General features: G+C 45.9%; 2 protein-coding genes across 4 annotated transcripts in view; one reads left to right on the top strand and one right to left on the bottom strand.

Annotated features, from left to right (window-relative positions):
• Positions 1-12,398, top strand: part of LOC138662542 (deoxyribonuclease-1-like) — a 76,839-nt gene that overhangs the window by 22,245 nt on the left and 42,196 nt on the right. The window lies entirely within an intron of this gene.
• Positions 1-12,398, bottom strand: part of HAUS7 (HAUS augmin like complex subunit 7) — a 104,606-nt gene that overhangs the window by 82,739 nt on the left and 9,469 nt on the right. For both annotated transcript variants that reach the window (XM_069748315.1, XM_069748316.1), the window contains exons 2-3: positions 7,177-7,292; positions 6,352-6,419 (exon numbers count right to left, since the gene is read on the bottom strand). In XM_069748315.1, coding sequence (XP_069604416.1) covers positions 6,352-6,419; positions 7,177-7,292 — 184 coding nt within the window. The remainder of the gene's footprint in view (positions 1-6,351; positions 6,420-7,176; positions 7,293-12,398) is intronic.

Genomic DNA, 12,398 nt, shown 5'->3' with positions numbered 1-12,398 from the left:
CATTATCACATTTTATCCAGTTCACCATATTTAGCTCTCGGTCACGGAGTTTGTTGATCAGACAGCAAAAACTTTCAGCTCTAAACTACTACTAAGCGGGGTAATAACAGGAGACCTGCGGATACAGTGACATGTTCTGGGCAGTGATGGATCCACTGCTCTATCCGACAGCTGTACAGTTTGGTGGAGGAGGGGTGATACTATGGGCTCATCAGGTGTTGGTCTTAGGTCCTGTGAAGGGAAATCTTAATGTTTTAGCCCAAGACATTGTGGACAATTGTCGCTTCCAGCCTTGTGGGAAGTTTGGGGAAGACCCTTTTCTATCCCCCATGACTGCGCCCAGCGCACAAGCTCCATACAGAGATGGAGGGGGAGTTTGGTGGAAGAACATGGCCGTCCGCACAGAACCCGGACGTCAGCCGCATATATCACCTATAATGGAGATTGTGATCCCGGCCTCTCCCCAACATTAGTCTCTGACCTCACAAATGCTCTTCTGGATGAAGGGGCAAACATTTCCAGAGACGCCTCCAAAATCTTGTAGAAAACCCACCCAGAAGAGCAGGAACCGTTATATCTGCAGAGGACGATGTTATGACACAGCTGTCGGGTGACCCAGGACCAGGGGCTCCTTCCCTGTCCCTAACACTGGGGGGCACCCTAGCTCGCCTTATTCCCCAAAATACTTCTGAAGGTGAAGATGCCAGGGCCTCCATTCTACCCTTATCTCCTGAGTTAGCCCTCCGTCTGTTCTCTTCCCCCACCCAGGGAAGAGGGGGTGTTACTGTGCACCGTAGTACACCAACCTGACAAACAAAGCAACATGGGTAAGGGTTAACAGAAAACTCCAGACATACAAAATATTCACTCACATATAACAGAGGAATGCACTGGGGCGTGAAGGTAAGGGAATAAACCAAAATAGAGTAGGATAAGGAATTACCACACATACACACCAAGCAACAGTCACTAATAACTCCTCCAACTCTCCTCATATGTGCTCCTCTCCCACCGTTAGCCATGCAGCAAATGCTAGCTCTGACAAGGATTTGTAACAGAGCCCAGATTATAAAAAGGAAAGGAGAGGCTAACCGAGCTCAGCTGTGAGCACAGGGATTTCCAACATGGCCGATTAACCCCTGTTCTGCCAGAAGGAATAAACATTTAACCCTTTCACAACATGCGCCGTACTATTACTGCGCATGCAGTGTCACCCCCTTTGATGTGGGCTCCGGCGGTGAGCCCACATCAAAGTCGCGACATGTCAGCTGTTTTGTACAGCTGACATGTGCGCGCAATAGCGGCGGGTGAAATCGCTATTCACCCGTCGCTATTAACCTGTTAAATGCCGCTGTCAAACGCAGACAGCGGCATGTAACCGGAGCTTCCGGCCAGAAATGATGTCATCACTGACCCCCGTCACATGATCGGGGGTCGGCGATGCATCAGGAAGGTAACCATAGAGGTCCTTGAGACCTCTATGGTTACTGATGCCGGCCTGCTGTGAGCGCCCCCCTGTGGTCGGCGCTCCCAGCACACCTGCATTTCAGCTACATAGCAGCGATCTGATGATCGCTGCTATGTAGCAGAGCCGATCAGGCTATGCCAGCTTCTAGCCTCCCATGGAGGCTATTGAAGCATGGCACAAGTAAAAAAAAATGTTTTTAAAAATATGAAAAAAATATAAAAAAATATAAAAGTTTAAATCACCCCCCTTTCGCCCCATCCTAAATAAAACAATTAAAAAAAAAAAACAAAACCTACATGTATTTGGTATCGCCGCATTCAGAATCGCCCGATCAATAAAAAAAAAGCATTAACCTGATCGCTAAACAGCGTAGCGAGAAAAAATATCCGAAACGCCCGAATTACGTTTTTTTGATCACCGTGACATTGCATTAAAATGCAATAACGGGCGATCAAAAGAACGTATCTGCACCGAAATGGTATCATTAAAAACGTCAGCTCGGCACGCAAAAAATAAGCCCTCACCCGACCCCAGATCACGAAAAATGGAGACGCTTCGGGTTTCGGAAAATGGCACTTTTTGTCTTTCCTTTTTTTTTTAAGCAAAGTTTTGAATTTTTTTTCACCACTTGGATAAAAAATAACCTAGACATGTTAGATGTCTAGGAACTCGTAATGACCTAGAGAATCACAATGGCAGGTTAGTTTTAGCATTTAATGAACCTAGCAAAAAAGGTAAACAAAAAACAAGTGTGGGATTGCACTTTTTTTGCAATTTCACCGCACTTGGAACTTTTTCCCGTTTTCTAGTAAAAGACATGGTAAAACCAATGGTGTCGGTCAAAAGTACAACTCGTCCCGCAAAAAATAAGCCCTCACATAACCATATTGACGGAAAAATAAAAACGTTATGGCTCTGGGAAGGAGGGAAGTGAAAAATGAAAACGCAAAAACGAAAAAGGGCCGCGACTTGAAGGGGTTAAAATGAAGGAGAAGTGCTTCTTCTCAGCTCCAGAATAGGAGCAATCAGACGCTGCGGTCTTCTGGCTCCACACTGTCACGGTAACTCTGTGACAGCTGACACCATATTAAAGTCTGTATATGTAGAGGAGGTCGCATGACTCCTGTAGGTGCGGTGTGGAGGGGGCATATACTTTTGCTGTAGGTCATTCATTTTTTTTTTTAATCAAAAACAAAGTTCCTCATTACCAAAGTGTAAAATCCATTCCATCACGACAAGGTTTACCCAAACTGGGACAGTCATGTTTTCTCCTCGCACTCCGTACACACAGGGCTGCAGCCCCCCATGTTATTTACATGCACTATTGCCTTTCACTTAACCCCTTAGTGACAGAGCCAATTTGGTACTTAATGACCAGGCCAATTTTTGCAATTCTGACCACTGTCACTTTATGAGGTTATAACTCTGGAACGCTTCAATGGATCCCGCTGATTCTGAGTTTTTTCGTGACATATTGTACTTCATGTTAGTGGTAACATTTCTTCGATATTACTTGCGATTATTTATGAAAAAAACGGAAATATGGCGAAAATTTTTAAAATTTTGCAATTTTCAAACTTTGTATTTTTATGCCCTTAAATCAGAGAGATATGTCACGAAAAATAGTTAATAAATAACATTTCCCACATGTCTCCTTTACATCAGCACAATTTTGGAAACAAAATTTTTTTTTTGTTAGGGAGTTATAAGGGTTAAAAGTTGACCAGCAATTTCTCATTTTTACAACACCATTTTTTTTTTTAGGGACCACATCACATTTGAAGTCATTTTGAGGGGTCTATGATAGAAAATAACCAAGTGTGACACCATTCTAAAAACTACACCCCTCAAGGTTCTCAAAACCACATTCAAGAAGTTTATTAACCCTTTACGTGCTTCACAGGAACTGAAACAATGTGGAAGGAAAAAATGAACATTTAACTTTTTTTTGCAAACATCTTAATTCAGAACCATTTTTTTTATTTTCACAAGTGTAAAAACAGAAATGTAACCATAAATTTTGTTATGCAATTTCTCCTGAATACGCCAATACCCCATATGTGGGGGTAAACCACTTTTTGGGCGCACCGCAGAACTTGGAATTGAAGGAGCGCCGTTTGACTTTTTCAATGCAGAATTGGCTGGAATTGAGATCGGACCCATGTCACGTTTAGAGAGCCCCTGATGTGCCTAAACAGTGGAAACTCCCCACAAGTGACACCATTTTGGAAACTAGACCCCTTAAGGAACTTATCTAGATGTGTGGTGAGCACTTTGAACCCCCAAGTGCTTCACAGAAGTTTATAACGTAGAGCCGTGAAAATAAAAAAAATCGCTTTTGTTTACACAAAAATTATCTTTTTGCCCACAAATTCTTATTTTCACAAGGGTAACAGGAGAAATTAGACCACAAAAGTTGTTGTGCGATTTCTCCTGAATACGTCGATACCCCATATGTGGGGGTAAACCACTGTTTGGGCGCACCGCAGAGCTTGGAAGAGAAAGAGTGCCGTTTTACTTTTTCAATGTAGAATTGGCTGGAATTGAGATCGGACGCCATGTCGCGTTTGGAGAGCCCCTGATGTGCCTAAACAGTAGAAATCCCCCACAAGTGACCCCATTTTGGAAACTAGACCCCCCAAGGAACTTGTCTAGATGTGTGGTGAGAACTTTGAATGCCCAAGTGCTTCACAGAAGTTTAGAATGCAGAGTCGTGAAAATAAAAAATATATTTTTTTTTTCACAAAAAAGATATTGTAGCCCCCAAGTTTTATTTTCACAAGGGTATCAAGAGAAATTGGACCCCAGAAGTTGTTGTCCAATTTATCCCGAGTACGCTGATGCCCCATATGTGGGGGTAACCCACTGTTTGGGCGCACGGCAGAGCTCAGAAGGGAGGGAGCACCATTTGACTTTTTGAGCGCAAAATTGGCTGTCGTGTTTGGAGACCCCCTGATGTACCTAAACAGTGGAAACCCCCCAATTCTAGCTCCAACCCTAACCCCAACACACCCCTAACCCTAATCCCAACCTGATCCATAATCCTAATCACTAACCCTAACGATAATCCCAACCCTTACCCCAAAACAACCCTAATGTCAACCCTAACCAAAACCCTAAATCCAACACACCCCTAATCCTAATCTCAACACTAACCTCAAACCTAACCCTAATCCCAATACACCCCTAATCACAACCCTAACCTTAACCCTAATCCCAAACCTAACCCTAATCCCAAGCGTAACCCTAATGCCAACCCTAACCCTAATACCAACCCTAATCCAAACCCTAACCCTAATCCCAGCTCTAACCCTAACTTTAGCCCCAACCCTAGCCCTAACTTTAGCCCCAACCCTAACCCTAGCCCTAAGGCTACTTTCACACTTGCGTCGTTTGGCATCCGTCGCAATCCGTCGTTTTGGACAAGAAACGGATCCTGCAAATGTGCCCGCAGGATGCGTTTTTTGCCCATAGACTTGTATTGCCGACGGATCGTGACGGATGGCCACACGTCGCGTCCGTCGTGCACTGGATCAGTTGTGTTTTGGCGGACCGTCGGCACAAAAAAACGTTCAATGAAACGTTTTTTTGTACGTCGCATCCGCCATTTCTGACCGCGCATGCGTGGCCGTAACTCCGCCCCCTCCTCCCCAGGACATAGATTGGGCAGCAGATGCGTTGAAAAACTACAGCTGCTGCCCACGTTGTGCACAATTTTCACAACGTGCGTCGGTATGTCGGGCCGACGCATTGCGACGGCCCCGTACCGACGTAAGTGTGAAAGAAGCCTAACCCTAAATTTAGCCCCAACCCTAAATTTAGCCCCAACCCTAACCCTAAATTTAGCCCCAACCCTAGCCCTAACCCTACCCCTAACCCCACCCCTAACCCCAACCCTAACCCTAACCCTACCCCTAACCCTAATTTTAGCCCCAACTGCTGTTCTCCTGCCGGCCGGCAGATGGAGACAGATGGCGGGCGCACTGCGCATGCGCCCGCCATTTTCTTCTGCCGGCGGCCAGGAGGAGCAGCAAGAGGATCCAGGGACACAGGTGAGTATTGTAGGGTCCCCGAATCCCCCTATTTCTCTGTCCTCTGATGTGCGATCACATCAGAGGACAGAGAATTATACTTTACTTTTTTTTTTTTTTGCGGTCGCCGGTAAACAGTTAATTACCGGCGATCGCAAAACAGGGGTCGGTAAAACCGACCCCGATCATGCTCTTTGGGGTCTCGGCTACCCCCGGCAGCCGAGACCCCAAAGATTCTCGCGGGGCCGGCCCATTTTTAAGATGGCGGCGCCCACCGGGAGCCACGAGGAGCATCGGGGGAGCTAGGTGAGTATTGGGGGGCCACCTGGGACCCCTTTTCTCTGTCCTCCGATGTGCGATCACATCGGAGGACAGAGAAATTAAAAAGAGATCGCGTTTTTTTGTGCGATCGCCGGTAAACTGTTAATTACCGGCGATCGCAAATGCGGGGTGGGTTAAAACCCCCCCGAATCATGTTCTCTGGGGTCTCGGCTACCCCCGGCAGCCGAGACCCCGGAGAAAATCGGCCTCAGGGGGGCGCTATTCACTTTTTCCACAGCGCCGTTAATTAACGGCGCTGTGGTTTAAGTACCCTTAGCGGCCGCCGTTAAAAGGCGTATCGGCGGTCGCTAAGGGGTTAACCGACTGCAGGGGATATGCTCATTTTGTTTCGCTCATCAGTTTTGTCTGTTACGTGGCCAGTGTGAACATCCTCCTATATACTGCATAGCCCTTGATACCCAAAATATTGTTCCCTTCATTACTAGTTAGAATTTCACAACAAGTTCCAGCAGAGAACCAGAATCAATGACATAATATCACAGTACTCAGAATGAAGTGTGAAGACATTACCTTTCACCTTTACTTCTGCCTGAGACTCCTTCAAAGTGAAGAACTGCTCCTGGAGAGGAGGGTGGACCCTGCAGAGGGAGAGAGCGAATAATACCGTCACGTGGATAACAGGCACATATTCTTCATTGTTAACAGTATGGAGTTACGCTTATCTCTTATGGAGAAGGAGAACAAAGATGGTGCAGACAGGGGGTCTTCAGTAGGCCTCCAGCTGCCATTGCATCACTGGGATTGCACTACTTTAAAGGGAACCTGTCACCCCCAAAATCGATGGTGAGATAAGCTCACCGTCATCAGGGGGCTTATCTACAGCATTCTGTAATGCTGTAGATAAGCCCCCGATGTTACCTGAAAGAGGAGAAAAAGACGTTAGATTATACTCACCCAGGGGCGGTCCCGCTGCGGTCTGGTCAAATGGGTATCTCTGGTCCGCTCCGGGGCCTCCCATCTTCATTCCAAGACGTCCTCTTCTGGTCTTCACGCCGTGGCTCTGGCACAGGCGTACTTTGTCTGCCCTGTTGAGGGCAGAGGAAAGTACTGCAGTGCGCAGGCGCCGGAAAGGTCAGAGAGGCCCGGCGCCTGCGCCGTAGAATGCTGTAGATAGGCCCCCTTACCTCACCATCGATTTTGGGGGTGACAGGTTCCCTTTAAGTGGCTAAATAACAGTGACTGGGGTCAGCTCCAATCGCTTCTGATTGAAGCAGGTGCCGGCTGTATAAGGCAGCTGGCACACGAAGTCTATGGTGCAGGCTCAGCTCCTGAGCCCGCTCTGTATACGAGCACCCGACATGTACGGCGGATATCAGGAGAAGATGTGGATGTTACCTTATACAGATCCATTCCAGAATGTCCAAGCGATGAACAGATGGGGTAAACAAGAGCTCATGGATACTCTGGGGTTCGGTCACATACACTCCTTCAAGACACGGGCACTTCAACTTCTAAGAAAAGAAAGCATCAATAATGGCATATTAGCAGGGGAAACCATCAACATGAATGCAAGGAGCAAAAGGATCTTGGTTTCCATTGGAAACAGTCAGCAAGCCTGTCACACTACACTCCTGTGTAATCAGGGCTAGCAAACTTGCTACACCATGCTGCACTCCTATGCTTTATAAGCAATCAGCATGCAAAAAGTGACAGTGGGACAAAGTACAAAAAAATGGGTATTATTACCTACCGATAATTCGGTTTCCAGGAGTCCATCCTGACAGCACATTGGAGGACGTCCTCCTCCTCCTTGCAGGGACAGGAAACACAACACGAGAGGTTAAAAGGTCCCACTCCACCCCCTTTTCCTTAGTGTTTTGACAAGTACCACACCATGGATAGATATACTTTTGAAACTTTATTAGACCAAACATATTACAGCATATGAACTGGCATGCATAGGGGGGGAAATAACGGTGCTGTCAGGATGGACTCCTGGAAACCGAATTATCGGTAGGTAATAATACCCATTTTCCAGGACGTCCCCCTGACAGCACATTGGAGAATACCAAAGAAAACTACGTTTAGGGTGGGACAACTGCTTGGAGAACTTTCCTCCCATAAGACGTCTGCTGAGCTGCTACTACGTCTAGCTAATAGTGCTTACAGAACGTGTTTACTCTGGCCCAAGTTGCTGCCTTGCAAATCTGATCTAGTGACGCTCCTGCTCGCTCAGCCCATGATGCTGAAACAGCCCTAGTAGAGTGAGCTTTAATCCCTGTTGGGCACGCTATCCCTTCTGATGCGTAGGCTTTTGAAATTATAGTAGTAATCCATCTAGCTATAGACGCCTTGGAAGCTTTTTTACCTTTATTCTTACCTCCAAATAGGATAAAAAGATTAGAATCCTTCCTCCAGGAGCTAGTGGCCTCTAGATAGTTTAATACTGCCTGCCTAACATCCAGGGAGTGTAAAGCCTGTTCTTTTTCATTAGAAGGGTTCTCACAAAAGGAAGGTAAAATTATTTCCTGATCTCGATTTTTTGCTGAAGCTATTTTTGGGATAAAAGCTGGGTCTAATTTTAGGATTATATGATCCTCTCTGACTTGAAGATATGGATCCTTAATTGATAGAGCCTGAATTTCCCCTACGCGTTTAGCTGTTGTAATCGCTACTAGGAAGGCCGTCTTCCAGGTACGAACTGAAATAGGCATGTCCTCCTCTAGAGAATAGGGATCTTTACATAGAGCCCTAAGGACTAAATTTAAGTCCCATGTGGGAGCTAGCTGTCTCAAGGTAGGCCGTAATCTTTGGATAGCCCTCACAAATCTGATTATCCAGGGATGGGAAGCTAATGGATAATCCAGAAAAGTACTAAGGGCCGAGATCTGGACTTTAATTGTACCTGGCCTGAGCCCCAAGTCAAAGCCTGCCTGTAAGAATTTTAAGACTCTAGGAACATCCAAGACCCCCGGAATCACAGCTGACCCGCCACTTCCCATACAAAATTTTTTCCAGATTTTGTGGTAGATGGCTGAGGTGACAGGCTTCCTACTAGCCTGGATGGTTGTAATTACTTCATCTGAAAGACCTCTGGATTTCAAGATGTCCCTCTCAGGATCCATGCTGATAGATGCAGTCTCTCCGGGTTTTGGTGTAAAACAGGCCCTTGATGAATTATATCCTTCCATAACGGGAGCATGATAGGGTCTCCCGTTGCCATGGCCCCCAACAATGGGAACCAACTTCTCTTTGGCCAGAATGGTACAATTGTCAGCACTGTTGCCTGGTCTTCCTGAATCTTCCTGAGCACTATTGGAATAAGTGCTATTGGTGGAAATGCGTAAGACAGAGGTTCGCTCCATGCTTGACTTAAGGCGTCGACTGCTTCCGGCATGTCTAGAGGGTTGAGGGAATAAAATCTGGGAACCTTTGAATTTTTCCTTGTGGCGAATAAATCTATCCTGGGCGTTCCCCAACGGTGGCAAAGAATTTGGAACATTTCTTGACTTAGTTCCCATTCGGTTGGAGAAACTTTCTTTCTGCTTAGATAGTCGGCTAGTATGTTCTGTGACCCTTCTAGATGCACTGCTGTTATAGATAAGACAACGTCTTCTGCCCAGGCAAATATTCTCTGCGCTAGACCTTGAAGCGCTTTGTGTTTGGAACCTCCTTGATGCCTCAAAAAGGATACCGCTGTTACATTGTCGGATAGGATTTTTACATGTTTGTCCTTTAGGCATGAACGGTTTCTTCTGAGAGCTTCCCAGACTGCGTATAATTCTCTGTAATTTGACGACATCTGACTGATCTCCTCGGGCCACTTGTCCTGAAAGAATTTTCCTTCCAGGTGCGCTCCCCATCCCCACTGACTTGCATCTGTGGTGATTATCACACAAGGGGTTGATATCCAAGGGATGCCCTTTTTTAGATTGTAGTCCTGGATCCACCATCGTAGTGATCTTCTTGTCTTCATTGATAGCTCTAGCCTCTTGTCTAATGTGGAACGACGTCGATCCCATACCATGAGTATCTGTTCTTGTAAAGGCCTTGAGTGAGCCTGAGCCCATCTGACACACGGAATGCATGCTGTCATCTTCCCCAAGACTTTCATAGCTGCTCTTATCGTCACTGGACTTCTTTGGAATTCTAAGATCATCTTTTTTAATGAGGTTCGTTTGTCCCTTGGTAAGAAGGACTGCCTGGTTGTAGAATCCAAGAGTACTCCTAGAAATATCTTCTGGGATTCTGGCTTTAAATGTGACTTTTTTCTGTTGACCACCCATCCTATTTCCTCTAATACTGCTATGACCCGATCTCTGTGTTGTAGCAGAATGGCCCTTGAACGTGCCACAACCAGAAAATCGTCCAAGTATGGAATTATTGTTATTCCTTGGTTTCTTAAGAAAGCCACCACCTCTGCTACCAATTTGGTGAAAATTCTTGGGGCGGATGCTAGACCGAAAGGGAGACATTGAAATTGGAAGTGGCAGGTCATGTCCGAGAGACTTACCGAGAATCTCAGAAGCTCCTGAGAAGAGAGATGTATCGGGACCTGATAATACGCACTCTTCAGATCGAGAGTGCACATTACCGAATCTTTGTTTATAAGATGAATGATGGACCTGATCGACTCCATTTTGAACCGTTTGTAATTGACGAAAACGTTCAGAGGTTTTAAATTTATTATTGTACGGGATTCCCCTGACGGTTTTGGAATAGAAAAAAGAGAGGAATAGTGACCTGCACCTATTTCTGGAGTAGGAACCCGAACTATAACCCCGGAGTCGAACAGTTTTTGTAGGTCTAGAAACATAGGGGAATCTTTGGCTAACCTTGTTGGTAAGATACGCCTCTGAGGTACGCGGGATATTAACTCTATTCTGTAACCTTCTGAGATTATCTTGAGGACATAATCGTTGTCTGAGATCTGACTCCATTGTTTGAGGAAGAAACTTAATCTCCCGCCTATTCCTATGGCGTCATTGTTTCCTTGGTCTATAGCCAGAACCGAACAAGGAATTCCTACCCCTTCTATTCTGAGCGTAGGAACTCCTAAAGGATCCTCTACCTGATCTCCATTGTTCTCTATACTCTGGAAATCTGCGGGGGGGAGGGGGAGGGGGGAGAGGCCTCCTCCGAAAGGGCTGAAACTTCTTGGGTTTATCCTCGGGAAACCCTCTTTTACTATCAGCTGCTGACTCTAGGATGTCATCTAAAGCCTGACCAAATATTCTGGAACCTGAAAATGGAATGGCGCATAATTTATTTTTGGATGCATTATCCCCCGACCAAGATCTAAGCCAAATAGCCCTTCGTGTTGCATTGGACAAGGAGCTATTTCTAGCCGCAAATCTCACAGATTCAGCTGATGTATCTGCCATAAAGGCCGTGGCTGACTTAATGATAGGCAGAGAAGCAATTATATCCGCCCGTGAAGTCTTATTAATTAAATGTTCTTCCAGCTGTTCCATCCACAGGAACATGGATCTCGCTACAGAAGTAGCTGCGATGTTAGTTTTTATTAAAGCTGCTGAAGTCTCCCAGGCTCGACGTAAAAGGATATCCGCCTTGCGATCCATTGCATCCTTAAGACTAGATGAATCTTCGAAAGGTATGGATGTTTTCTTTGCCACCTTGGCTAAAGGGACATCTACCTTCGGAATCTCTTCCCATGTCTTGATCTCTTCTGAATCAAACGGAAGACGGTTTTTAAACTCTCTGGACATCACCAATCTTCGCTCCGCATCTTTCCATTCTTGTGAGATCATCTTACGTATGTGTTCACTCACCGGGAACACCGTCCGTTCCTGATATGTGAGCCCTCCGAACATCTGATCTTGTCTAGACCTCGGCTGGGGGTCTTCTTTCACCTGCATAGTACGTCTGACCGCCTGGACCAGTTCTTCTGTTTCTTCGACTGGAAAGTAGTACCTTTTCCCTTCTTGTTCTTCTACTGGCAGTTCTCCTTCTTCTTGATCAGAACCTCTATATTCTGATTCCGCCTCCGACGAACCATCCTGAACCTCCTGTTCTGGATCTTTCCTTGGTCTTTTACGAGCCGGGCCCGGACTGTACACTTCCCGTTGTGACATTGAAGCTAAGGAATTCTGGACCTCCTCCCGGATTATATTCCTCATTTCGGACAACATTGATGGTTGTTCTTCTCTGACAATTTTCTTAATACAAGAGCTGCACAGATCCTTCTTGTATGTTTCTGACAGTTTTGTGTTACAAAGAGAGCACCTCTTAGATTTAGTCAATACCTTGCCAGATTTTTTAGACTGAGGGAGGGGAGCTTGACTGGCCTCTTTATCCTAAATGTAATAATAAGGACAAGAATGGCTCAGTATGTGCAGGCGTATATTTGAGTACTCTGCGCATTGCGCACTTACCCCCATTTCCTCATTCCTGTTCTCCATATCTTCTGTGGAGAAATGCCACTATAAGTAAGAGATCCTTATGGTAACAGATGTAAAAAAGGGATATAGCAGCGACTGCTGCACTCACCCTCAGACTCCGGCATGTCTGCAGCAATCTGGTCGTACGGACCTTACTGTGTCCTGTAGCCAATTTCTCCAGGGATGCCCTCTGGCGCTTCTTACCACTAGAGGAAG

This window comes from Ranitomeya imitator, chromosome 2 (genome assembly GCF_032444005.1).
Source record: "Ranitomeya imitator isolate aRanImi1 chromosome 2, aRanImi1.pri, whole genome shotgun sequence".
Lineage (NCBI taxonomy): Eukaryota > Metazoa > Chordata > Amphibia > Anura > Dendrobatidae > Ranitomeya > Ranitomeya imitator.
Note: the sequence above shows the minus strand (reverse complement) of the source record. Positions and strands in the feature narration are given on the sequence as shown.